A 27,798-nucleotide genomic window follows, 5' to 3' on the forward strand; every position below is an offset into this window, starting at 1 on the left:
TCACACAGCGGGACAACCCTAAGAGGAAAAAAAAAAGAACATGTAGAATATAATTACCTATTGTCTGCTTCCAAAGCCATCTTGTCAACGGGTCTGATTTGTTGTTCGCATGAACGGCTGATACAGTAGCCGGGCCCATCATTTAAAACAACCTGCTACCAACATTAGCTAGCTTTCGACTCATTATTGATGCTGTCAGCTGGTTTTTCCTCGTTTAACGGGATACACGAATGAATGACAGTCGTTTGTCAGTGCCCTACAAAGGTAAGCTTCTTATGTGTTCTTCAATTTCAACGTTATAAAGTGTCACACGACCTGCGCTGGCTGAAATAACCTCACCTGGCTAATGACGTTGTGGCTGCTAGCAGGGATGTTACTGTAACAGGCAGTAACGGTAATGGGGTTAGTTGTAATGTTTCGGGAATATTCCGTGTGTGTGTAAAAGGGTAGTTATTCAGGTAGCATTACGTTGTCATACTTTGGTAGCAGCAACCATCGCACAGGAGAGAGGTGCTGCTCCACTGTGGGGGTGTTGTTGTTGTTTTCATTGCTGAAAGCTGTACAGAAGTTTGAGAGCACAACTGCCAGGTTTCAGAGCTAGCTCCTTATCGTAACTTTACATTTCCCTGAAATTTAAACTACACAGCTACCTCAGCCCAAGTGAAAGTCTGCTTCTCCTAGGTGGAGAAAAACGGCTATACTCGGTTCGGTTATAGACTCTTTTTTTTTTTTTTTACGGCGGGCATTTTGACGTGACGTCAGAAGAAACACAGGTGTGATTAATAACATTAATTAGTAATGACCGCATTGTGAAGGAAGGCTCACCGATACGCCTATATTGCTACTTGTGTCACAATCCCTCCTCTAACAAGACAAGAGGGCCTGGTCTAGAAAAAGTCTGTGGCTTTAAACCCACTATAGATGTAAATAAACAAGTGCAGATAGTCATATAGTACACATAGCTCCTAATGTAATATGTGACTTGTCTAACATCAGTTTCTCCCACTGATTCCACTTGTCACTTTTAGCTGCTACACTACAAATTTCAGAGGAAAAAACACAGGATGTCACTCAGAAGATGAGTGTTATTGCGCAGGTATTGGCATATTGCAGTGTTATTAGTGTATACAGCTTGGTCAGCATATGTATAAATGTGTATACTGACGACATTGTTGTTGTTTTACATTTTTTCCAAACTATTCAGATTAGTTATATGATGAATGTGTGCGTCAGATGCATTCATATCCAAATTTAAGTAGAGTGTGATCAGCAGCTTTGGTGTATTCTAAGAAAGAGAGGATGCGCTTATTAATGTTGCAATGCATTTTGAATGTTATTAGGGTTTTTAGGAATTTTTATGTATAAAATGCCATATAAAGAGAAGGGAATTGTTCCCGGTCTAACAGTATTTATGGATTTAATGGTGGTTTGTCAGCCTGTATAGTGCTTTGTAACACAGGGAGCAGACCTGACAGCTGCTTGTGTGTAAACAAAAGGCCATTTCACGGTTAGGCCGTTACTTATAAATTTCTAGTCAGACTCATCCCTCTCCTGTTAACCAGCCTCAGGAATCTGCTTATTGGAACCCCATTCCTTTTAGACAATAGGATTTCTTGAACTATTGCCTTGTAGGACTCACAGCAGCAGCGTCATCTCCTTCTCTAAACTCTGAAGATGTTTGTGGGGAGGTCACCGTGTCTGCTGCCGTGTTTCATTCCTAAGAGTAAATACGATAATGGCTACTCATGTCAGACTGATTCGATAAAATGGCTCCAGCTCCACTCTGGAGCTATCTGAACATTTAATTGATACTGCAGACTCAGGCTTCTTGTTTCATGATAAGGCACGGAGAGGATAACACTTTGGCTTAATATCACCATTCGTGTTGTCTTTCTTTTATTGCAGGTGTGATGTACATATGTGTGGCTGGTGTTTTACATTAGCATAACATTACCATCCAGGAGAATGAATGCAGAGGAACTGGAGCTGCTCGGTGACTCCAAGTACAGGAATTATGGCGCAGCAGTGGACAAGGCCCTCAAGAACTTTGAGTACTCCAGTGAGTGGGCAGACCTCATCTCTGCACTGGGCAAACTCAATAAGGTAAGAGTTGTATAGGCTCAGCTTCTTCTAAAGATTGCTTTGTTGCCTAACTGCATCTGTATAAGTAACAGGAATGCAGACAGGTCTGTACAATGGCCTTAGTTTCACTTGTTTTGGTTCTATGATTTGTATGGAAAAGCCTTCCAGCTGTCAGTTTTTAAATCCTGTCTCAGGTTCTGCAGAATAATGCAAAATACCAAGTGGTTCCTAAGAAGCTGACAATAGGCAAACGGTTGGCCCAATGCCTCCACCCTGCCCTACCTAGCGGGGTCCACCGCAAGGCCTTGGAGACCTATGAAATCATCTTCAAGATCATAGGACCTAAGAGGCTGGCCAAAGACCTTTTTCTTTATAGGTAATACTGCACTGTCAGATCTCAAAAAGCAAGATAGTCACAAGGTTTTTAGGTGGGTAGCAATAAACATCTGCCGTTTCCCTCCACAGTGCTGGGCTTTTCCCTTTACTTTCCAATGCTGCTATGTCAGTGAAGCCTGTTCTACTGGGGCTGTATGAGACCTACTACCTGCCCCTGGGAAAGACCCTGAAGCCAGGCCTGCAGGGACTATTGACTGGGGTCCTACCTGGTCTGGAGGAGGGCTCTGAGTACTATGACAGGTGAGAATAGGAACACAAAAAGTAACACTTGGAATGATGGTGACGTGCACAGTAGCCCTTAACTAAACCATGAAATAACTGCCAGAAATCTTTAATTTTTTGATAATGGAGTGTTTGTTGAACCTTTTAGACAAACTATATGAAAATATATTAAATTTCAATCTGCATATATATGAGTTTTAATTTGTGTAACATTTGCTACACAAGGCATATTTTTGCAATTTAGTCATTAAAATGTGTCATGCAAATTATGTCATTTATTTAGGGTACAAAAAAGTCACGCTGATGATATAGAAGTCTCAAAAACTCTCAAAAACACACATATCAAATACGATACGCTGGGCTTTAAAGAGTTAAATTGCCGTGATAGCCCATTACAAGAAATCATTTTATTGCCTAATGTGGAAAGGAAGTGATAATAGATCATATGAATGATAAATGAGGTATGTGAGTCATTGCAACATCACTATTTACTAACAGAGGATAGCCTGAGACTTAGTACCTCAGTGTGGACTTTAGACCGATGTATTTTCATGTCTCATAATGATCACTGAAACAGTCTAAGATTGTCCTGAAAACTGAAAGTAGGCATCTATTCTTTTCATTTGTTCAATCAAATCAAAAGACTATCTTAGCGTTTATTGGCAAATGATAGGCCAGGTATTCAGAAATGTATTCATCCTGTGCAAAGTAAACCCTAGGGGGCGCTCCAGTTCCAGTTAAACTATGATGGTACTACTGGCCTACAGTATATATAGTAGACTTTCAGCATGCTCTAGTAGGAGACGCATAGGTGTTTCCAATGCAAACGGTGGTGCCATTTTGTTACAGTGTCTCAGTTAGTAATACCGTATGGAATTAATATTTGTGAATACAAATGTGCCTATTTATGGCATATCTGAATGTTGGCTGTCTATTCAGCCTGTTAGTAATTGTATATACATTATCATTGTGATTCCTTTCTGAACAGATTTTGCTTCTGTCAAATTACTTTTAAAAGGAGGTTGTTTTATGTATTTATTTTTGTTGTTGTTTCAGTATTTTCTTTCTCATTCAAAGGACTTTCATGTTGCATTATAACCTAAGAACTAACTTATGTCTTATAAACCTTGTGTGCAAGGTTATTATAGTTAAATTATATTTTACCTAAAATTAAACAAAAAAAAAGTTTTTTAAAATGTTTTGGTTACCTGAAATAAAATAAAAAAAAGTTTTCAAAATAAACAAAATTTACTGTAGTCATAACTTTAACATATCTTCATTCTTTGTTATTGTGGTTAAATCTGTGAAAACAGATTTCACAGATTTATCAGTTGGCTATGGTGGATATATTTATGCATATAATAAAAAAAAAGTTTTATAAAGCAAAAAATAAGATATGCATCTTAATGTGGCTCTTACAATTCATATTTGTCTACATGATTATAAATTATTTCCACAGTGTTGTGTTGGCACTGTAATATTTATTCAGAACTTCATGTATCTTGCCCCTGACACATACCAGCTATTTTAGAATAATTAAAAAGACTAAAATCTAACAATGAGGCTGTTTTCAGCTACTCTAAAGAAATAATTTTTTCAGAGTACTTAACAATGTAATAACAATGAAAGCTAAACTGAACGATGCAAGCCGTAACATTTGAAACTAACTGAAACAAAACTGAAGTGAAACACAAATATACTGCCTTCTTGTTAGTTCAGTAGACGTTACACCACTATTGGGCCGTGTTATCTGCTGTGTCTCAGTGAATGCTCTCTTCAGAGAAGACTCGGTAATGACTAATAAATTATGATGGTTTGTTATTTAACTTGGATTGTTTCTCAGTTAAATCTTGTTGGAAAAATAGCAATAACATTATCAATACTACTATGTATATAGTTGCATTAGTAATACATATATCTTATTTCTTGATTGGCAATATGATAATTAAGGTGTAGTGTGAGAATGTGAACACTTGCTTTCTGGAGTTCTCAGATTCCTGGTTGTGGTGGATCTCATATAAACCCCCTTTACTTTGGGATTTTTAGATGCTCATGTAGACAAAGACTTTTACTTCTTAGTACCAGCTGTGCATTGTGGACTGCATCATTTATAGCGCCAGGCCAGTTAGAGGTAAAGGTTGGTGTGTGCTTACTAAGGCTGGTCCCTGTGACCCATCTGTGCTTCCTGTAGAACCAACACCCTGTTGGAAAAGGTGGCTGCAGCCGTGGAACAGTCGGCTTTCTACAGTGCCTTGTGGGGCAGCATCCTGACCAGCCCCTCTGTGCGTCTCCCCGGGGTATCCTTTGTACTTCTGCACCTCAACCGTAAGCTCTCCATGGAGGACCAGCTTTATGTCATGGGTAGTGACATCGAGCTCATGGTACGTGGCAGATAATTCCTCATGACAGCATTGCATGTTCTTCAATTAAAAATATAGGTCTTGACCCTTTCAGTGAGAGCACTAGTTAAAAAAAATGCACTACAGCTTAGAGTGGATTGGGCTGGCTGGATAATATTCTGTTTCTGTTCTTGCCAGGTGGAGGCAGTCAGTACGTCAGTCCAGGACTCCAGTGTTTTAGTACAGAGGAGCACTCTGGACCTGATCCTCTTCTGCTTCCCCTTTCATATGAGCCAGGTAGGGGAAGTAGTGTGGTCTGTGCAGTATGATAACAGTGTTTCCCTGAGTCTGCTTTAGACTGAAGTATCTATGGACTTCTCATAATAAGATATCCGTTGTAACATTAGTATTATTGTTCTTGTTTTTTGTTGTTTCAAATCTAAAGGTGTTTCTTTGGGTCTTTCTGTGCATCTGCACATGCATGCGTGTGTGTGTATCTGATCACAAGGAGGCTGTTTAGGCAGCTAGCTTGGTGACTATTGCTGGCTGCTTGTTAAATTCTTCACCTCAAAAACATTTCTGGATCTGGCAGGGCTAGGATGGCCTTGATTGTCTTTGTGTTTGTGTGTAAAACCATATAATCTGTGCAAAAAGGACAAATACACAATGACAAATATTGTGGTCTGTTGTGTGTTGTGTTCAGGCAACTCGCCCTGACATGATCCGGATCCTGTCAGCAGCTTTGCATGTGGTTTTGAGAAGAGACATGTCCCTCAACCGCAGACTCTACGCCTGGCTCCTGGGTGCGAAATCCATGCTCAGACACAGTACTGACACTCGGATGCATCACAGTTTGTACTCATCATGTCAGTTGTGGAATATTGTAGAAATAAGGGGATATTTTCCAGATTTTCCTGTATTTGTCAAAGTGCATGGTTCTTAAGAATTGGTTACTTTTACTCTTACTATTTACTCTTAGCCTTAAATCCACTTTCATGTAAATACAAGAGGACTAACAGACAAGTTTCACAGACCGTGGCAGGAATCCTGAGACACAAAGCTTTAAACACACTCTCCTTCTGTGTGCACACTATGTTTCTGCTGTTTTTAACAAAATACATTAAGCTTGTATCTGCTTTGGCTGTTGTCTTACTTTATTTTTTTCTTGTTTGCAACTTACTGCGGGCAAACACACTGGTAAGTATCAGCATGATTAAAAGGCGACACTAAGTGAATCTGCTCACTCTTTTTAAGTAAAGCACTGTGCAAGCTTACAATGTTAAATGCATTAAATACAAACATTTCTGAATGACAGAAATGATGAAGGAACAAATCAGGCTGAGTCTTATGTTGAGGTAAACAGGAGAGTGTGATTAGTATTCAGTCAGCAGCACTTATGTTGTTTTGGTTTTATTATTCAGTCATTTTGGAGATTGACCCAGTCTAATCTAGTCACACTTAGTAAATCTTGATCTGCATTTGAGGCTGAAATATTACTAATGCTTGAGCAGCCACTAACTGTAAAAGAAGCTATAAAACACACAGGTTTATCTCAGCGAGAGATTCAACCTCTATTTGTTCCTCTTTTAACAAAGGGTTTACACCTTTTCCTGTGCTTGAGTGTTATAGAATTTTTTCTGAATGTTAATGTGAATCTAAGTGTACGACTTTTTTCTTTAAAGGCTTTGACAACAATGGGGTGATAATAGGCCCCCGTAGCACTCGACAGAGCAACCCGGAGGAGCACGCTAGCCACTACTTCAACACCTTCTCTAAGGACATGCTGGTCCAGGTGAGCTTTCAGGCTGACTGCATAATCAGGTCACCAATGGAAAAATTGTTTTTTGTGTAAAACTGATTTTCGAAATATTCCCCAAACAATGTCTCTTGAGACTAGACATGTCTGCAGTATGGTGGGGGGAAAATCTTTTGTTGTTGTTTTTTGTGTGCTACACAGTTTTTTTCAACCTCCTTTATCCTTCTCCCACACCTCTCCCTAGCTTTGCAGATACTGTATGTCCTGCTACTATTCCCAGCAGCCAGCACTTTGAAGACAGCTCAGTTCTTGTGTAATCTGCCCTGCCATGCTAAAAACAACTCAGTGATGTGCTCTGGTACTCACAGTGGGCACAGAGAGCAGCCAGCAGCAGTTTTATTTTTACATTTTATTTAATTATTTTAAATTTTTTTTGTCTCTTTTTTATATATATATATATATATATATATATATATATATATTTCCTCCTTCGCCATCTGCTCAGATAGTTAATCAGAGCTCCCTCCGTAGGGATACGGTCAGTACTACAGGGACCGTCTGTTCCACGGCTTTGCCAATGATGTGGCCGACGAAGCGTGAAACACACACGTCACATACAGAAAGAGGAAAAAAATGAGAGGGCGACACTGAAGACAAAATTGGTTCTGACAAACATAATGGAAAAAAAACAAATATGAATATGAAAATCAAATGAATATAAATTATATTTTATGATTCTTGCAGTAATAAAGTGTGTGTGTGTGTGTGTGTGGATGCGTGGGGTTATTTTTTCAGGCAATGGTGGGGATTTTGCAGGGTAAGGCTCGAGGCGGAGAGGAGGAGAGCATCCTCATGCATGACCTCAAGCCATTTCGCATCCTGATCAGTCTACTGGACAAACCAGAGCTTGGTAACCAGTTTATTAGTGTTGAGATAATAGAAGTCTAATTAGTGTCCTATATGCACTATGTGTTATATAAATAGTCGGATTTTTGAATGTGTCCACGCACTCTGCTTGTGTGTCATCCAAGGGCCTGCTATCCTGGAAGACGTTCTGATCGAGGTGTTTCGAACTTTGCACACACAGTGCAGAACAGAGCTGGACCTCCAAAACCAGAGTCCCTTCAGCAAAGATCACACACACCTCAGCAGGTCTGTCTGATCCACTACTCGACCTTCTTTACTGTTGAGACATGAGGGATGATAAATAAAGCCTCATTTATTTGTCAGCTCATTTAACAGTGACGGTGGACTCTGGTATAGTGAAATATGGACTTACAATATAAAGCTTACGCAACAAAAGTAGCACATTAAATACATAAATCACTTTAAACCATCCAGTCAGATACATTAGGTCAGACTGTTAATGGCAAGACGGTGACAGGAGCACATTAGTTAACTTTGGCTGAAAGGACTTTTGTCAGTGAGATAATAAGATCCCCTCTGTGAGTATACGGTATTTTTTTTTTTTCCAAGCTGGACAATGAATGACAAATAGAATTTACTACAGAGCGTACTGGACCTGTTATGGAATATTCTTATTTGCGGAGTTAATACATTTACTCTAACACTGGCATGCTGTATTGTGCTGGAGCTGCATGATGCTAATTTTGACTTCTTTCTCAGTAAACTGCGGGAGAACAAGAAGACGGCAGAACTGATTAAAACAGCCAATTTGCTGTTTAATTCGTTTGAGCCGTACTACATGTGGGACTACATTGCTCACTGGTTTGAGGAGTGCTGCAGGTTTGTATATTAAGATAAATGTTGACATACAAAATACAATTAAGGCAATTGAGGCACATCTTGCTGATATCAAAAAGTGTAAATCTGTTAAAAACTAAATTTGCTGTCTTGCTTTTGATGCTTCATTCTTGTTTGGTTTTCATTGTGATGGTAAAGCTCTCTTCAGCCAGTAGTGGGAGCTAATTCAGTTCATAACAGCTGTTGTTTCAAGGTGCTTAATACTGGAGGATGTGCAATATTAGATTTAAAAAAAACATTAATTTTTTTTTGGGGGGGGGAGTAAGCGCCCATAGCAGCATAACTAAGAGATGGTTCAGGGTCACCTACTCTCCAGTCCTAACTATATGCTTTATCAAAAAGCATTATCTTTAAATTAGAGAGGGTTTCTGTCTCCTAAATTCAAACTACAAACTGGTTCAAAAGGAGAAAAGCCTAAAAAGAGCTCTTTAAGATATGATGAGATAAATCTGGTCATTCAGGACCAGTTAGGAAGTTCAATTTAAATTCAATTCTGGATTTCACAGGGAGCCAACAAAAAAAAAGAAGACTCTATCTCTCTTTCTCGTCCTCATTAGTACTCTCACTGTGACATTTTGGATCAGCACGAGTCTTTTTCAGGGTGTTTTATTAACTGAAACTAAAGGAACTACAGTCCAGTCTAAAAGTGACAAATGCTTTCTTAGTTTTTCAGCTTCACTCAGAGACAGGATGTTTCTCATTTTAGCAAAAAAATGTTCCTAACATTTAAGTAGATATGTTTCCCTGTTGCAGGCGGACAGTGAACAGCAGTGCAACTGCAACACGGCATGTTGGGAGTGCAGATCCTCCTGAGCTCTTATTGGTTGAGTTCTGTCAGCTGGTAGATTTTCTGCTGGATATTGTTTCCCTGGTGAGTCTTTCTTTCTTTCTTTCTTTCTTTCTTTCTTCACTCATTTCTAAGCATTTTCATGCTTTCTTATCAATTGTATTATTTTCTGTGTGCTACTTTGTCATTTACAGATTTATTTATTTAACACTACAAAACTTCAGTGATCTGAGGTTTTGTAGTCCGTACCAATATCATTGAAATTAAATGAGTGTTGACACCAGATACAATTTCAAGGTTTTAATTTAAACAAATTTGTTAGTGACTTTGCTCTCTTAACGTTAGGAGCAGCACCCAGCTCATATTTGGAGCCGACTCTGATAGATGGCAGAAACATTGCAGTGTGTCTTCCTTTTGTATAGAGTGTTCCTATTATTGCAGGTAGCAGCAGACCTGTAGCTGTACATGCATTTCTACATGTTATTTTCATTGTCCAGTATCTCCATTGTCTGCTTCATACTACAGCAGTGTTAGGTTCCTTTGACGCCCTGTGCTCTTTCTTTTATTACCGTACTTTCATGTTTTAGTTTCTGTCTTTAATAGGTTTTTTCTTTGGTGTTGCATCTCTAGCACAACCTGTCGTCTCTCTCCTACAGTACTTTGTCACCCTGCTGGGCTTTGAGTCTCAGTCTCTCTCTCTTGGCTCACATACTTTCTTTTTATCCAGTATGTCCCCTACAAGTACTTTCGCCATTAACAATTCTGCACCCATGTTGTCAGATTTGTCCTTCAGATCTGTTTCTGTAACATCCAGTCTGTGGGATGTTACGGCCACCACTCGGGTGTGTGCCTTCCTCCTGTCTGTTCTGTGTGTTTGTGTGCCATCACTGCACAGGTTCAAAAAGCCTGTGTGTTTCATTTTCCTGCCAAAACTATTGTTTGCATCTTTGTAAAATTATGCTTGTCTAGACTGAATTTCCAATCTGAATGGTTTGGAAATCCCACACTCTTTTATTACCCTGTTTAAAAGCTTGTGTGTGTGTGTGTGTGTGTGTGTGTGTGTGTGTGTGTGTGTGTGTGTGTGTGTGTGTGTGTGTGTGTGTGTGTGTGTGTGTGTGTGTGTGTGTGTGTGTGTGTGTGTGTGTGTGCATGCGTACAGGTGTATGTGTATAAAGAGAGAATGTTGTGAGAGTGCTGTGTTGCCCGTTCTCTGCTTGCTCCTGTCTGTTCAAACTATCTGCTCTTTCTCCTTGAAGCCTACTAGAAGCATGAGGGTAATCTGCCAGGTAAAGTACTGCTCTTTCCTGCTTTTTCACCTCACCCTGCTTCACTGAGGCTACGATAACATTTCTGCAACGTCCTGCCAACATCCCTCAGGCCATCTTTGTTGCCTCCCTGCTTTGACTGATCATTTCAAATTGACTGACTTGTTGTCACTTAATGTCATTTTAATCCCAAATGAAATAAACATGATCCCAATGGATTATGACATACCATCACATGTGTTGCAAGCTTAACATGGCTGTTTGGTGTGGATCTTGTGAAAATGAAATCACTGCCCAGTGTGTATGTGCTTTTTTTTTTTTTTCTTAAGCATGCATGCAGTTATATGCTACTGCAGTGCTGACATATTTATTAAGAAATATGACCCTTTTATTTTACTCTTTGAGTTAATGCTTGTGCTATAATATGTTTTGTTAGCCCTTTTTGTTTTATAAAATCTCTGTGTTGAGTAAAAATACTTTCCAACTTGCATAGATTTAATACATTTAATGACACAACTACAATTTTCTTCCATTTGAACTATTGAACTAAAGGTAAAGAAAAGAAAGTTAATAATAAGCAGCTCTTAAAACTGGGTAAATGTAATCTTAGATGAGTAAAATCTAACCCAAAATGCAGAAGCAAACAAAGTACCTATTTACTGTTTTTGCCATCAAAAGAACTATGATGGCGAAAACAGGGGTCTAGGGCTGGATGTCCCAGAAAATTCACAACAATGTCAGACTGTGCAGTGCTCAGAGAAACTGCAAAAAATTGCAAAAAAAACCCCAAAACCACGCAGCACATATAATAAAAAATAAATACAGTGGTCCCTCGCTATAACACGGTTCACCTTTAAAATAAAAAATAAAGTTGGCTGATTTGCGGATTTCACCTATCGCGGGTCATTTTTAGAACGTAACTCCCGCGATAAACGAGGGACCACTGTACAGCAAATCAGCAAAAACACCTCAAACCAACTGTCAACCACGATGGTGGAGGGGTGATGATTTGGTTTTGCAGCCACAGGACCTGGGCACCTTACAGTCATTGAGTCCACCATGAATTCCTCTGTATAACAAAGTATTCTTGAGTCAAACGTGAGTATCCAGCAATTTTTTCTGGCGCAACTGCACCTACTTCCAAGGTGCATGGAGAATACAAATATCTGATGACGTGAAGACTCCAACGAAACTTAAATTATTAGTGAACAACTTTATTGGTTGACAAATGTGTTTCTGCTTGCGACCTTCATCAGGGTCATTACAAAATATCAAACAGTTTGTGTTTAAATAAAAAAACAGGAAACAGAAGAAATCCAAGTGGACCAGTCACACATTCACAAATAAACAAGCTGACCAATTAGCATTTAACAGGTTAAGCCAAGGCCAAACAGGCTCTGGACTAAACCACTACAGATTAAAAAAGGGGGTGGGGGGGATTTACCACGTCCTAAAGTAGTTCATATTCCAAATTACACAGAAAAATGCAAACGAGTTAAAATAAAAATAAAGTACACTCAGGAAAGTCAAATGTGAGGCCATCTGTCCGACAGCTAAAGCCTGACTGAAACTGGGGCATGTAATAGAATAATGATCCCCCCCCCAAAAATACAACAGACTGGCTGAAAAAGAAAAGAATCAAGGTGTTGCAATGGCCTGATCACGGTCTGATCTCAACCTGATTGAAATGCTTTTGCGTGACTTTAAGAGAGCTGTACATAAATAGATGCCTCCAAACCTTAACAACCTAGGGCAACATTATGAATAAGAGTGGGCCAAATTCCTCCACATTTTGATAGACATGTTTTTTCTTCTAAAGGGGACTAGCTTACAAGCTGTTAAAAATTAGAATATACTTTGGCTTTCACACTGCTTCTGTATTTTGGCTTATTTGCTTGTAAAATAAATAAATGACATCATGTGTTGTTCATATCCAGTTGTGTTTACCCAATTCTGTCCTGTTCTGATGTGTAAAAAAATTTAGAATTGATAGTTTTATTTTCTTATTTAGACTTTATATAAGATGCACACACATAAACAGATAAACAGTATCAAATAGCATTTTCCACTTCTTTCTTCTTTAGAATTAGCACATGGTCATTCACTGAAACGATACAACACTAAATTTATTGATTCAAGGTGTGATCATAAACAAATAGGAACATTCAAATTTTCTGGTCTAAAATGTTTTTTTCCCTGCACTTCCAGACTGTTTTTAGTGCTGCTGCTATTTTTAGATCCCTCAGAGTAAGACCTGTTCTCTCCCTTTGCACTTGTGCCTCTGTGATGTACTGGATCTCCTCCAGTGTGTCAAAACAGTGATTTCTTGCCATAATGTGGCATGTAGTGCCAGTTGTGAGCGAAGATTGTGTTGCAGTGGTAAACAAACATTACGATGTGGTGGGTGGTTCCACTGAATGTCCCTTTTCAGATGTCTCAGGTCGGTAGTCAAACTCTAAATTAACAACAATCATAACAATCCTGCTCCTGGTTCCTGAATACTGCTCAGCTTAGCTTGATGTTTGACGTACACGGTGGTCATTATGGGATTTCCACAGAGCCAATAAAAATAGCAGCAGCAGTGGAAGTGGTGCACAAGAAGATGAACGAGCTCAGACAAATTAAATCAGGTACTTTTTTTGATATTTGTGGGCCTGTAACTTTTTTTTGGTCACACCTCATGTAAGTTAAAAAGAAAGCACACAAAAATTCCACTGACTTGCCCTTTGATACTCAGTCGTATATATGAATTTGTATTTAACAATATTTAATCAAACAAACTGTCTTCTATTAACAATTTTGTAGAGTTAAAGCCCAGCATCAGCATAGCTAACAGGCGTAATAACTTTATATCATGTTCCCCTCTAAGCCCTTCAAATGCACAGTAATTATATTCAGTTCCACAACTCAGTTCTGTTTTGGTCCCTTGCACCTTTTTAGGAGACGTACATAGAAATCCAGACAGAGCATCTCCCTCAACTGCTGTTGCGGATGGTAGCAGCCCTGACCTGTCACCTGCAGGCCCTGGGCCTCGGCGAGCTCACCCACTGCCTCCGTCTGTGCTCCAAGATTCTCAGCAAGGTGCAACCTCCGCTGGTCTCCCCTCTGGCCCTGCCATCTGGCCCTCAGGCTCAGGGCCTCTCCAGCTCTATCGGCAAGCCATCAAACTCAGCAAGGGACAAAAACAGAGACACGGAGGACAAACAGGTGATTACAATGTCTCATAATGTTTCAGGGGTGTAAAAGGGAGTTGGAGTTCCTGATAAAGGGAAAAAGATAATAATTGGAAAGTGTCGGGGTTAATGACAGTAAAGAGATTCAAAGTTAAAAATAAAGTACTAAAAGAGAAGTCAGTGTTCTGCCAAGCTCTGACTTTGTTGATCATTTAGTTTAGTCTCTGATTCTTTAAAAAAACAGACCCTGTTGCTGCCAAACACAAGGATCAAACCTTAATTTGACTGGCTTTCCCTACAAGTTATTGGCCAAAAACTCATCAGCTTAGGCTCTAATGGTGTGTCCTGGTCCATGAACAGGGCCTCTTGGTGCCTCCTGCCAGCCCTCTGGCCTGTGCTGTCTTTGGCTGGGTGGCCCTGCCATTCCACGCTCCCTCGACACAAGTCATTTGAAGATTATTCAGAACAAATGCTGCTTTCGGCTGTTGAGGTCCTTCTGGTCCCTGTCCAACAACCTGGTTGTTTTAAGTGTTTGTAAGCCTAGTGAGCCATGATTTAAAGTTCAGTCAGTCCAGTGCTCAGAGCTGGAGAGGGCCATGACTGTTGAGAGAGCGAGAGAGAAAGAGAGAGAGAGAGACCCATGAGGGGCTTGAAAGAGGACAAGTAGAAAGGCAGAAGATGGTTCCCCAACAGCTGAGCCCAGCTCGCTTTTTCCTCTGAGGAAGTAGAGGAATAAACTAGCTCGCGATGCCTCTGGGGTTTGCCATATCCATCAGAGTGGAAACATTCTGCATACATCCATTGAATACTGTTAACACCCCACCCCTACACCCACTCTGAGGGGCATATAGAGAACGTTCTAGCAAACATGCCATCTGAGTCCAAGCTCCATAATGTACAGGCTACCTCACTCAAAATATATCCCAGGAAGCCTCGAGGCCCCCAAAGGTTGGCCGGAATAAAGAAATGTAAGAACTTCAGTCTGTCAGTCTCGCTGCAGCAGGATGCTCCCTCAGATCAGGCCCAGCAGCTGTGTACGCAGCCTTACTATATAAAGACCAGTGTAGTCATAAACTTTATGTGTCTGCTGCAAGGCTAACACTATTTTAACTAATAGCTAAGCACATAGTGATTATTTACTGAACAGAGTGCATATTTCTTATGGACAAAGGCTGTAAAGTTCTGCTCAAGTCACTATATGAACGATATACTGCACTTCCTGGAAGTGTCTTCAGATTATATTATAGGTGGAGATTGAGTTACTTGAGCAGTGTTATATCAGTAATAAACCAAGTTATATCAGTAAGTTGCAAATGAGAAACAAATTCTGTAACTTGCAGCAAAAACTGCAACTTCAACAAATTTTGCCATATGGTGTCTTACCATTTCCTGCAATGCTTTATGGAGTAAAAAAATGCTATTAGATAAATTTGTGATGTCCTATTTTAGATGTAATTTCTAATTATACTTCAAAGGGTCTGCTGTGACAGTGTCCATGATGATGCTTCAAAACATCTCTACACCCTTCGTTCAGCTTAATACCTTTGTTTTGGTTTTGTATAGAAAAAAAAATCATTAATAAGAAATCTGAGAGTTTTTCAGAAAATAATCCACTTACAGATGGATAATGCCTGCATTTTTGCCGATCTTTCTTCCTTTGTCTTTTTTTTTTGATAGGCTCTCCCTTCCACTCTGGAGGGCCCTGGCACTGAGGATGTCTTCGAGGATGTGGAAAACACTCCCAGCTGTCGCTCTGAGAGTGGCTTCACAGAGTTTGTCCAATACCAAGGAGACGTTCCTGAAGAGGCAGAGCACACCCCTCATCCGCACTCCACAGTCAGAACAGGCCGTCGCTCCTCAGGCCCGTGTCATTCTAAACCTCTGGACAAACCAGTCATGCAATGCTGTCTGGAGCACTTCCAGCAGTTTCTCTCCCGCCTCATTACCTTATACATTATCCCAGGGCAGGTGAACAAAGTCGAGGGTCACAGAGGCGAAGTGACACAATCAGGGCTCCTGGTTTCAGAGAGCTCCCAGAATGGTGATCATGCAGAGGTTTGCTCGGGCTCTGGGATGGTCCAGAAAGAGTGCATTGCTGCCTTCACGGCTGCCTGCCAACTCTTCCTTGAATGCTCCAGTTTCCCCGTCTACATCGCAGAGGGGAATCTCAAGTCTTCACCCAGACAGGAAGAACTGCTTGGTAGGTGCAGTCTATGTTAATAAATGCACTAATGGGTGCATACAGTTGTACATCATTGTAAATAAGAACAAGGAAAGTTTGTTGACACGAATTCATGTTAGTTAAGTCTTTAACATGTTTTCTGTCCCTCCTGCATCCATGCAGAGAGTGAGCAGGTCCGGCTCCCGCTGTGGCTCCAGACGCTGATGGATGCCTGTTGCCTGGCCAGTGACTTCAGCCTGCAATGTGTAGCCATATCCCTCCTCATGGACCTAGTTGGGCTTACCCAGTCTGTGGCCATGGTTACTGCTGAAAGTGTGGCATCTGGCGCCAGCTCCGAGTCCACCCAGCCCATGAGTCCAAGCCAGGGTCGAGTGGCTGTAGTCATCAGGCCGCCGCTCACTCAGGGAATCCTAAAGCACATTGCTGACAAGACAGACTTCTTCAAGGTAGAGATCTGGTTCCAGATTGCAGTGGAACTATTTGGCTTTTTTTCCTTTATTTTTTTAACCCCATTTAATGTTTTGCTCAGTCGGTGGCTCTGATTTTGTGGGACCAGCTGAATGAGGGAACCCCTCAGCACCATCAGCGCAGTGTGGAACTTTTCTACCAGCTTCACAACCTCGTTCCTTCCTCCAGCATCTGCGAGGATGTCATCAGCCAGCAACTCATGCACAGGGACAAGGTCAGCATAGTGCTCACATTACCAGGCAAAAATCAGATAAAAGAAATCCATGCTGAAGCATGTTTCTGTTTCAGCAAATTCGTCTGGAGGCCCACGTTAAATTCTCTGTGCTGTGGCATTTAACGCGAGATTTGAACATCACCAAGTCTTCTCCGTTTAGTCGCACATTTGACAGGTACATGTGAAACTGCTGATCATATGGAAATTGTGCTGATGAAAGTATCCACCATTAGTAGATTTGATGACCCCTTTTTCTTAAATTCCTTTTCTTACCTTTTTTGTCTTACTGTTGTCTTTATCCCTCAGATCTCTCTTCATAATGCTGGACTGCCTGAGCTACTGGGATCCATGTACCAGTGCAGTTGGTCGGGCTTGGCTGAATCAGGTCCTTCAAAGACATGACATTGCCCGGGTCCTCGAACCACTCCTCCTCCTCTTGCTCCATCCCAAGACCCACCGAGTCTCCATTCAGAGGGTGCAGGCGCAGCGCCACTTAGCCCAAGTATTCCCTGAACCGCCTGAACGGGAGCCATCAGAACCCATTTACAACAGAGACTCTGGCTTCTCAGACAGTGAGCACTAACCTTTAACTGTCTTTTTGAACTTTGGCTTCACTTTGGTTCTTTATGTAAATATTCCTTTTATCTCCTCCTTACTTTTCCTTAGACTTCAGTCAGATCCAGAGTGAGAGGGTTGGACAAGAGGATCTCCGAGGTTTGACAGTGGGTGACATGGAGCCATTCTGCCTGACTGTAAACCCATTGAGTGACAGCCTGTCCATAATGAGTCTGAGCAGTGAGAACTTGCATCTAGCTGGTGAATATCAGCCTGCTCACCAACAGGGGGAGCATCAGAGTTCAGACTCCACTGGTTCTCATTCTTCTACAGTGGAAAATGGCAGCTTTGAGGAACCAGAGGGAGTCAAATGCATGATAAATGGCTCAGACCCACAACCTGGATCCTCAGATGACCCCTCTGAGGATTCTATAGAGGAAGTTGTGTCTTGTGTTTTAGATGAACTCATCGACAGAGTTCTACAGCTAGTTGATGAGGGCTCTCTTGAAGTATCATATCCACCTGAAAACTGGCCCCAAACCGACACTGACAGCACCTCCTCGGATATATCCATTGGTACCCGCCTGGACTCTGGGCTTCCTCATTGTTCCAACCACCAGACTGTGCCGGAGATGTTGGCTGAAGGCACACTGGAATTTCTCACCATCACACCAGCTGTTGCGTCAGTAGACGGACAGCACAAAGAGGGCATTACCCGCCATAGTTCCTCTCCTTCCATTGTCACTTTGCCAGACGGCTCCAACCCGGCCACCCCAGACCACACCCTTCAGGTGGATGACCCTCAGGCCCGCAAACGTAGCCATAGCAGCATCCAGCTTAGCCTTAAAGGGAAAATTATGGAGAAGCTGGCAGACAAGTCTCCAGGGGCAAAGCCAAAGATCAAGAAGATTAAGAGGAAGGAAGAGGAGAGACAGAGGAAGGCAAATCAAGCAGACAAACTGCGCCCACCCAGTATTTTCTTTGGTGATAGTTTAGATCTAGAAAACTGGTACAGCTGCGGGGAAGGTGAGGTGTCAGAGATAGAGAGCGACACAGGCTCTCCCAGCGGGGGCTCTGGGATGACTGTTGGGGGTGTCAGCGTTACAGGACGCAGATCATCCTCTGCCCCACCTCGTTTTAACATCCACCCCCTCTACCAGCACGTCCTCCTCTACCTCCAGCTTTATGACTCTTCCCGGGCACTCCACGCCCTGTCAGCCATTGCAGCCATGCTTAGAGCTGCTCCCTCAGGGTTTGTGAGCGCCATCTCCACCACCAGCATCAACAACACCTACACCCCACAGCTGTCTTTGCTTCAAAACCTCCTAGCCCGTCACCGTGTTTCTGTCATGGGCAAAGACTTTTACTGCCCCATTTCCCAGGACTCCCACTCCCATTCATTCCGCAGTGCCATGTACCTGGAGATCATCATCTCACTCTGTCTCTACTTCCTAAGAAGTTATTACTCTGCTCATGTGCCTGCAGGCCCTCAGGACTTGGCAGGGAACCGGGCCATGCAGTTAACCAGTGTGGAGGTTTTAACTCTCCTTTTCAGCGAGCTAGCCAAAGTCACAGGTGGCTCAGCGAAGGGCTTTGCTAGTTTTATAAGCGATGTCCTCTCTAAGTGCAAAGTTCAGAAGGTGGTTCTACACTGCCTTCTGTCTTCCATATTCAGTGCTCAGAAATGGCACGAACAGAGGGTGGCAGGGGTCAACATGGCCACAGTGGAAGAAGGTCTATCTGAGGACAGCGTTATCAACCTGTCAGAAGACCAGATAGACAGCTGTAGTGCAGTCCAGGCCCAGCTGCTCAGACTGCTGCAGAGTCTTGTTGTGCTTGAGCACAGGGTCCTTCTGCCAGCTGATGAAGGAGCAGAACCTGTAGTAGGAGGGGTAGGAGGTGGAGGGACTGGAGGCAGTGTTGGAGCAGGGTTTGAGATATTGGGTGGGGAAGTGGAGCATGTCAACCCTCAGCAGCCAATGACATCACTGCAGTACCTCCATGGACAGCCTATCACGGCACAGGGTATGTTCCTTTGTTCGGTCATCAGGGCCTTGCATCAGCACCACGCGTGCAAGATGCACCCACAGTGGATCGGACTCATCACAGCCACACTACCCTACATGGGGAGAGTCCTAAGGAGGGTTGTGGCCTCGGTCACTCTGCAGCTGTGCAGGAACCTGGATAATCTTCTCCAGCAGTACCGCTATGAGACCGGGATCACTGACACCAGGTATTAATGTCTAGATGGATCTTGTTAACTATGTAACAGATCAGCAGTACAGTGCATTAAAATGCCATGGCATGGCTTGGTCACCAGAGGGCAGCCTTGACCATCTTATGTAGTGATTCACTTGCAAGTAATTTTCTCTAAAATGCCTCTATAATTGTGTAAAATGTTATTCTTTTTTGTTCATTTAAAATATTTCATGTTTAAACTGCTTATTCTCCGTGCTTTTTAGACCACAGTGGATGGCTCTCTGCATTCCTCCTGACCTGATTCTGACTTTGCTAGAGGGCGTGACAGCCATCATCCATTACTGCCTACTGGATCCCACCTCCCAGTACCACCAGGTGAGGGCATCATGCACCACATGATTGCAGCAGACTGCATTCTGATACCTCAGTGAACATTTATAGGCCTTTACATAGACTCATTTACACAAAGCAATGCCTCCCCTATATTTTAGAATAGTGGTTTCCTTATTTGATACATTAGTGAGGATAATCATAATGAGGTTTTACACATTTTTTGTTTCATTGTCTAAAGCTTTGCAGTATACCAGCATTCAGTGTCTTGCTATATGTTCTGCTGTTTAGTTACAAGTGAGTGTTGATCAGAAGCACCTGGCTGAGGCTCGATCAGGCATTTTGTCCATCCTCCACACCATCATGTCTTCTGTCACCCTCCTTTGGAGTGTCCTCCACCAGGCTGATAACTCTGACAAGCCAGCTGCTGCCTCTGCTGCTTCTACATCTAACATCAACCTTGGCTCCACTAAGGTATATAAGTTGAAATGTATTCATGGTTGTCTAGTCAGTCTGGTCTCATAGTTAGACTGCTCAAATTGACTGAATTGGGTGAAAGGAGCCTCTAATATTAAGACTTTTAGAAGATTTTCATTAATAGATTTTATTTCAGATAACTTACCTTCAGAAGTGTTTTTTCTTTCACAGATGATCTGAAATGCATTTGGCATCAGCACAGACACAGAGACCAAGTATCGACCAGAAACTTGAATAATGAAGTTTTATCTTGGTCTTGTTCTCCTTAGTTGTCTGACTACTCAAGAGCTGGCTCTATTGATTCTTGGTTTACCCGTTCAACTCATGTGGGAAAGAAGTAGAGCTGTTACAGTGATCTGATTATTTAGTATCTGGTCTGTCGACAGGTCTGGAGCAAGCACTGTAAGTTAATGTGGTGATCTATCCCAGTGAAGTGATGCTGCTCTTAATAGTTGGTTTAAATCGAAACAATGATTTGTAGGCATGAGCAAAGACGCAGTAAATTCTGCAAGTTGGGCCCAGATAAAGCCAGATAGCCTGTTAACCTTGTGTTGTTACCTAACCTGAAGAGTTGCTGCTTGGCTCTATAACTCATAAAGCAATACTAAAACAGAATCTCATTATTGGTGCTTAAGGATTTTCTTTCTGCAGTTATAGATAATTATTTGCCCCTTGCAGATAACATTTCATGTTTTACTGAGGTGGGATGGAAAATGTAATTTCGCAGAGATATCGTGGTGAATCGTATCCTGCAATTGAAATAACTTGTAACTATTACAGGCCCCGAGTCCCTGATGGAGGAATAATTAGGACTAAATAACTTGGTTACTTTTGTAACTGACTTTACATATGCGAAGTGCAAGGCCCAGTTTAAATGTTCTTTAACAGTTTATTGTGTCACTTATATGCTCACTGTGGAAAGTTGCGTGTTATACATATTTGAATATGACATGTGAGCCAAGAACTTTTAGGGAAGTAAACTGTTTGCAGCTGTATCATGGAGAAATCAGAGCTCTGCAAGATAGACTGAAATTATAGGATGTTGATGGTAGAAGTATGGTTAATGTTTGTGCATTGTTTCTGCAGAACCTCCGTCAGCAGATCCTAGAGCTGCTGGGTCCAATCTCCATGAATCATGGCGCTCATTTCATGGCAGCTATAGCCTACGTTTGGAATGAGAGGAAACAGGTCAAGACTCCAGTCAGAAATAAGGTATACACAATTAAAATGTGGACGATTGTCTCAATGCCTCCATTTGAAGCTATTTAAATAACACAAAATATTTTTCCTATTTGCTGTAGTAAATGGGAAAAGTGTGGTTATTTCTAAAAGCATGCTGAAGTTATATATTTTCACATTTGTTCTCTTTCTCTTAATAGGAGTGTTTAACCAGGGTCCAGTATGCCTCAATTTGATTACACTCTTGAAATCATTGTATTTCTTCCATTGAGTCTGAATGACTTTCTTTCAGGTGATTCCTGTAGCCAGTGAAGAGCAGCTGCTGCTAGTTGAACTGGTTCGCTCTGTCAGCGCCATGCGCACTGAGACTGTTATGCAAACAGTCAAAGAGGTCCTGAAACAGCCGCCTGCTATCGCCAAGGACAAGGTTGGTGTTTTGGTGTTTGTTGCTCAAGCCAGTCTTTATCTGTTTTTGTCTCACTTCTAAATTTTGCATAACAATGCTAGGACAGGAATGTACTGGTGTGAATATCAAGAGACTCATTATGATTTATGTCAGTAAAAATGAAGAACTGTGGTAATTGTTGCCATGATTTTCTGCTTCAGAGGCTTTACGGTTTGTTTTAGAGGGGCGCTTTTTAATTTTGATACCTTTTCTCATAGGATAACTTGAAGTCTTTCAGTTAGAGTTCAGTCATTACAATAACTGTTTTTTCTGCTTTCCAGAAGCACCTCTCTCTAGAGGTCTGCATGCTGCAGTTCTTCTATTCTTATGTCCAGAGGTGAGTACACAGCTTCTCACATAATTCTATAATTAGACACCATATCTGTTGAATTCCGATATACATAGAATACACTCTTTCCTTGTATGTATAATTACAACAACTAACCACTCTGAATTTATGATGTTGCCTCTTTCTGTGTTAGGATTCCTGTTTCCAGTTTGGTTGATAGCTGGCCATCTCTGTTGGCACTGCTGAAGGACTCTATACAGCTGGGCCTGCCCGCTCCAGGACAGTTTCTCATATTGGGGTACGTTTTTCTCCTGGGTGTTACAGTAGTTCAGTAAACATAAACTGAGTAAACAGTGGTATGATTCACTTTGCTTTGTCATTCTTTGTATAAAGCTGTTTTCTGTGTTTCTGTCCAGTTTAGCTCTAGAAGGCTTTTATTTTGAAATAGTTAAAGAAAGTCTTAATGCTATAAATTTAACAGGGCAAGTAGAACCAGTTATACTAAGCAAACAAGATACAGCTTACTCTGATAGAATCCTGCTTCAACAAAATGTCTCTTTTATTTTGTAACTGGGGTAAATAAAGGTCTCTGTCAGGATTTTCCAAAATACAGTTTTTAATTTTAACTTCTTTAATACCTTTGCTCCTTTGTTTTTCTTCTCCAGAGTTCTAAACGAGTTCATTTTGAAGAACCCTAATCTGGAGAGCAAGAAGGACCAGAGAGAGCTGCAGGTAGGTACTGCAGCCAGATTGTAGATAATAATGTGACAAGTCCATGCTCTACAGACATGCCGGATTATAACGTGCTGGATACAATCAAATTAAGCACAACAAGAACACTGAGGGAATCAAAATCATTTGTATGTTCAGGACGTGACCCATAAAGTGGTGGAGGCTATTGGGACGATTGCAGGCTCCTCGTTGGAGCAAACCACGTGGCTGAGGAGGAACCTGGAGGTGAAACCTTCTCCTCAGATCGTTGTGGATGGAACCAACCTGGAAGCTGATGTAGAAGGTGCGCTGCCTGAACTTTACGATCATACATGAAAAGGCTGTTAGTTATGTTGCTTGATAGTCACACTAAACGTGTCTGGCTTTGACACCAACTACATTTTCTGCTTCTGCCATGGATGGTTTAATGTGTTTCTTGGTTTTCCTTTTCACGTCTTGATTTTTTTTTTTTAAAGATGATTTTGGTAATTCTGTGAATTCAGGTAGCAGAGTCATAAATGTAGCTAACATTTTCGGGTTTAATCTGAATGCCAGACAATAATTCTTAACGTAACTCAGCTCAAGCAAAGCACGTATAAACTTGTGTTCACAGGAGCTAACATGTCTGAAAACATGTGAAATGTGAATAGTTTTGGGGTGCTTCAGCGTGGATGTGTTATTATCTGTTGTGTAGCTGCTGCTAATGTTTGGTATGTGTGTTTTGTAGATTTAATGCTCACAGTGATGGAGGCCTCCAGCTTCACTCCATCAGTGTACAGTGTGCACGCCCTCACGCTATTGGCCGAGGTAAAACACCTGAGTGTCTGTGACTCAGTTCAACCCTGTCTTTGTTTCTCAAGCCATCAGTCAGTGCCATCAGTCATTCCACTGTCCGTCTTGATTATGCTTCAAGCTGCTCTCGCTCATATTTACCAGCAATGTTTAGGCCTGTCGTTATCAAGCACACCCCCACGGTCCATCTGAACTTCTTAGAGCTGATTTATAACCACCTCTCAAACTCTTAAACCATTATTAATGAACCAATAAATTCATGTGCTGAGTTAAGTGTTATGCTTTGGAGGAGGTGGATAATTGAAATCGGTGGCCACCTCCAATGTTTTGGCTGTTTTAGCTCAGAGTGGAGCTCATTACGCAGATATTGCCCATGCTTCATGGATGCAGTTTATAGATGGATGGATGCATATAAGGCAGTTCATCAAATATGTCCTGCACTGCAGTTTATGCATCTGGTAGCTGGTGAGTAGTGTGATGGTCATTTCTTATTTTTCACTCTTTGGATAAAAGTACCTAATGGCAGAAAGAATGTGACAAAATGTGGAGTGTACATGACTTTTGTGAAAAACACATTTATTTAAGCAAAAAGAAAGTTAGTATGCAGTCACATATGTATCATATCAGTAACATGTTTGATGTGTGATGTGGTTTGTAAATAAAGAGCCAAAGAGCGGGAAACTATGCGAGAAAAGAGCGCTATTTAGCATGCTACTATGTCCAAAACCTTAATATGCACAAATGAATGAGAAACTTACTGTTTCAAGAAGAATATTAAGGTGTGCAAGCACTGGAAACTATGCCAGCATAAAAAACGCACAATGCAGTGGTTGGATGGTGTTCAAGGCAGCTAACTTCAAGGACGCTTCAGTTTAAGTCTCTTTGGTGTAATGTGGTTTTTACAACTTCTTTTGGAAGCATCACTCAGCAGTTAATTGAGCAGTCATTTTAAAGCATTATCATAATCAACTTTAACTTCTGTACTCATCAGAACATGCATGTTATTTAAAAATGTTTGCTCACCTGGGTGGATCCCCCCCCCGTCTCTGTCTTATGGCTTTTTTTTTCCTGCAACCAAACAACACAGGAAGCAGGTGTTGAGGCTCAGTGGCCGTAACTATCTGCTCTCTACTTTTGAAAAATGTTGCTTGGTTTTGTCCCATTTACTAAGATTTTGATGTAAACAACACAATGAATGTTGGCTGTATCCGCCAGGTGCTGGCTCATCTGTTGGACATGGTGTTCTACAGTGATGAGAAGGAGAAGGTGATTCCGCTGCTGGTTAATATCATGCACTACGTAGTTCCCTACCTCCGCAACCACAGGTGTGGATGAGCTTCTTTGTATTGTGTGCTGCTTTTGTCCTCATTGAGAAATAACACTATGTAAATTCTTCTTTTAAAAAAAAAAAAAATTTAGTAATGATAATCAATAATACAACACATTGAATGTCTGCATGGATGCTTCACATCCTGGTCATTCCTAATTTTTCTCTGACAGCGCTCACAACGCCCCCAGCTACCGGGCTTGTATCCAACTGTTGAGCAGTCTAAGTGGGTATCAGTACACCCGGCGTGCCTGGAAGAAGGAGGCCTTCGACCTCTTCATGGACCACACCTTCTTCCAGATGGACTCCTCCTGCGTCAGCCAGTGAGTAGGAAGGAGAGGAAACTAACTGTGTGTGGGTGAAGACTTGTACAGCTGTAATGCAAGTTATTACAAGAGAGAAATGCACTTAAGAGATCACAATTGAAGGGGGATAGAATTATAAACAAAGACACTTCATCTACATAAGAGAGAGATTTTAAAGTAAAAGCTTCACTATGTTTAGTTTTGCATCTGTTGCCAAATATAACAAAGCTGTGCTTGTAGAAATTATTCCATAATTTTCCTCATTTTTGCAGCTGGAGAGCGATCATTGACCACTTGATGACTCATGACAAGACCACATTCAGAGACCTCATGAGTAAGCTAGTTTCCCTATTAGAATTTGGAGATGTATCACTGGGTGCAGTCACAGATCATTTATCAGACCACTCCCCCCTCCCTCCACTTACTGACGGCTCAAAACATTCTAATATGTTACAGATATTAAAAGCTAAAAGACTGTGGCAGGTGAAGTAATAACACGTCACATTTGTGTGTGTGTGTGTGTGTGTTCCTGTTAGCTCGGGTGGCTGTAGCCCAGAGCAGTTCCCTGAGTCTGTTCACCAACAGAGATGCTGAGCTGGAGCAGAGGGCCATGCTGCTTAAACGTCTGGCCTTCACCATCTACAGCAGCGAAGTGGACCAGTATCAGAAATATCTGCCTGACATACAAGGTAACCTCACACAGAAAACACCACTCTGAAGTTCCTTAATATTATCTGTCACCTGAAAACCCAGCTGAAGTTATTAGGTATTTTTTCTTCTAACGTGTGTGTCCACAGAGCGTCTCGTGGAGAGCTTGCGTCTGCCTCAGGTGCCCATCCTTCATGCTCAGGTGTTCCTGTTCTTCAGAGTGCTGCTGCTGCGCATGTCACCTCAGCACCTCACCTCTCTGTGGCCCACCATGATCACTGAGCTGGTTAGCAATACAGGCTACATAAAATCTGACCCCTGCTGCAGCTGTGCCTGTGTTTTACCCAAACTGATGCACTCACACATTTTTATGTTGCAGGTTCAGGTGTTTCTACTGATGGAGCAGGAGCTGACAGCAGATGAGGACATATCAAGGTATACAATGTCTTGTTATAACAAACTGGTCTGTGGTGGTAAATGTACATCACAGATAACTCACTCCTGTCTTCCTGTTTGTTTGTTTTTTAAACAAAACCCTGTTCACCTGTAGGACATCCGGGCCATCTGTGGCTGGGCTAGAGACCACCTATTCTGGAGGGAACGGCTTCTCCACCTCCTACAACAGTCAACGCTGGCTCAACCTCTATCTCTCTGCCTGCAAGCTTCTGGATCTGGCCTTGGCGCTGCCTCCCGAGAGCCTGCCTCAGTTTCAGATGTCAGTACAGACACTAGCTTGCATGTCATCGTCAAGGACTCAATAACAGACATAATTTGTTTAGGTAGAAGTGTGTGCCTGTGTGTCAGTATTTGAGATGTGGAAGGGTACATTGTGATAATTGTTTATGTGAATTTCACTCCTTTAAAGCTGTTCTGAGTCATTCTGAGTATGTCACGCCTCATTACAGGTATCGCTGGGCCTTCATCCCAGAGGCGTCAGACGATTCGGGGTTGGAAGTGAGACGTCAGGGCATTCACCAGAGAGAGTTTAAGCCCTACATTGTCCGACTAGTGAAGCTGCTGAGGAAACGAGCCAAGGTATCTCATCTTCTCTTGTCTGCACAGGTTATTAAATAATGAAGATAAATGAGTGCCTTTTACAAAGAGGAAAGTGCTTGTTAAAAGAGGCTGTTTTGCAAATTGTAGTTTTTGCGGGTTGGCAGGTGAATATTCAGCTTTAGTAAATTATTTGCCTCCTCCTCATAGAAAAACCCAGAGGAGGACTGCTCCACCCAAACCCTGTCCTGGGAGCCAGGTCACCTAATGCTGACCCTCTACGTGATCCGCAGTATGGAGCAGCTGCTGCCCTTCTTCAACTTGCTCAGCCAGGTGTTCAGCAGCAAGGCCAGCAGCCGCTCAGGCCCCGCCTACGCTCACAACCGCACAGATGCCTCTTTCCCCAGCCACAAGGAGGGCCACAAACTGGAGAGCCAGAAAGTGTTCTGGAGTCGAGCTCGACAAAACATTGAGGAGATGGTTGAAAAAGACTTTCTAGAGGGGCTCATCAAGACGTGAGGTCAAAACAAGCGGAGGGAGAGGGAACTAACACACAACTGATCAACACTAGTGAACCTCAACCTGTACATTAAAAAAACTATATGGGACTATAAACTTGGGGAGGAGTTTGTACATTCTTTTTTTTTTTTTTTTTTTTTTTTTTATAATGATTTTTCTTTTAAAAGCTACTTTATTGATTTTAATTATTTGTATATATGGAGCAGCTTTGATGACTTTCAACATTTCATGTGAGTCCTTTAGGATAAAGTGAAAATGCTGTGCCATTCCATATCGATGTGACTTAATAAAGATTTCTAATGAGAAGTTTACATCAGCTATGTTGTTCTCTTTCTAAATATTAAGAAAGAACTTACACTACGCCCCTGCCATTCAGTCTAA

At 41.7% G+C, this 27,798-nt stretch overlaps 1 protein-coding gene across 6 annotated transcripts; it reads left to right on the top strand.

The window, feature by feature from the left end:
* Positions 1–18: 18 nt before the first annotated feature.
* dop1a (DOP1 leucine zipper like protein A) lies at positions 19–27,728 on the top strand. Of its 6 annotated transcripts, none has more exons than XM_040012928.1 (38): positions 19–264; positions 1,906–2,103; positions 2,277–2,458; positions 2,548–2,718; positions 4,892–5,081; positions 5,238–5,336; positions 5,743–5,905; positions 6,722–6,831; positions 7,591–7,705; positions 7,827–7,947; positions 8,422–8,541; positions 9,313–9,430; positions 10,603–10,632; positions 13,552–13,818; positions 15,462–15,984; positions 16,129–16,412; positions 16,496–16,648; positions 16,723–16,823; positions 16,955–17,220; positions 17,315–19,436; positions 19,666–19,777; positions 20,024–20,206; positions 21,296–21,421; positions 21,681–21,815; positions 22,115–22,170; positions 22,316–22,420; positions 22,788–22,854; positions 22,993–23,137; positions 23,561–23,640; positions 24,841–24,950; positions 25,126–25,275; positions 25,530–25,591; positions 25,794–25,946; positions 26,055–26,191; positions 26,285–26,340; positions 26,456–26,620; positions 26,811–26,940; positions 27,109–27,728. In XM_040012928.1, exons 2-38 carry the CDS (start codon positions 1,966–1,968, stop codon positions 27,415–27,417), a joined length of 7,554 nt encoding a protein of 2,517 aa, XP_039868862.1. In that variant the 5' UTR covers positions 19–264; positions 1,906–1,965; the 3' UTR covers positions 27,418–27,728. The 6 variants fall into 6 exon arrangements, with proteins under 6 accessions (XP_039868862.1, XP_039868864.1, XP_039868865.1 ...); XM_040012930.1 differs by having other exon boundaries at positions 5,743–5,842; positions 27,109–27,417; XM_040012931.1 differs by having other exon boundaries at positions 5,743–5,842; positions 6,749–6,831; positions 27,109–27,417.
* The last annotated feature ends 70 nt before the right edge of the window (positions 27,729–27,798 follow it).

This window comes from Simochromis diagramma, unplaced genomic scaffold, assembly GCF_900408965.1.
Source record: "Simochromis diagramma unplaced genomic scaffold, fSimDia1.1 OVJJ01000618.1, whole genome shotgun sequence".
Lineage (NCBI taxonomy): Eukaryota > Metazoa > Chordata > Actinopteri > Cichliformes > Cichlidae > Simochromis > Simochromis diagramma.

Bases quoted from the DNA above. Each gene is read 5' to 3' on its own strand.
- dop1a (XM_040012928.1), top strand. From the start codon at position 1,966: ATGAATGCAGAGGAACTGGAGCTGCTCGGTGACTCCAAGTACAGGAAT. The intron at 15,985-16,128 runs GTAGGTGCAGTC...GCATCCATGCAG, and splicing joins CAGACAGGAAGAACTGCTTG to AGAGTGAGCAGGTCCGGCTC. The intron at 19,778-20,023 runs GTGAGGGCATCA...TCTGCTGTTTAG, and splicing joins CCACCTCCCAGTACCACCAG to TTACAAGTGAGTGTTGATCA.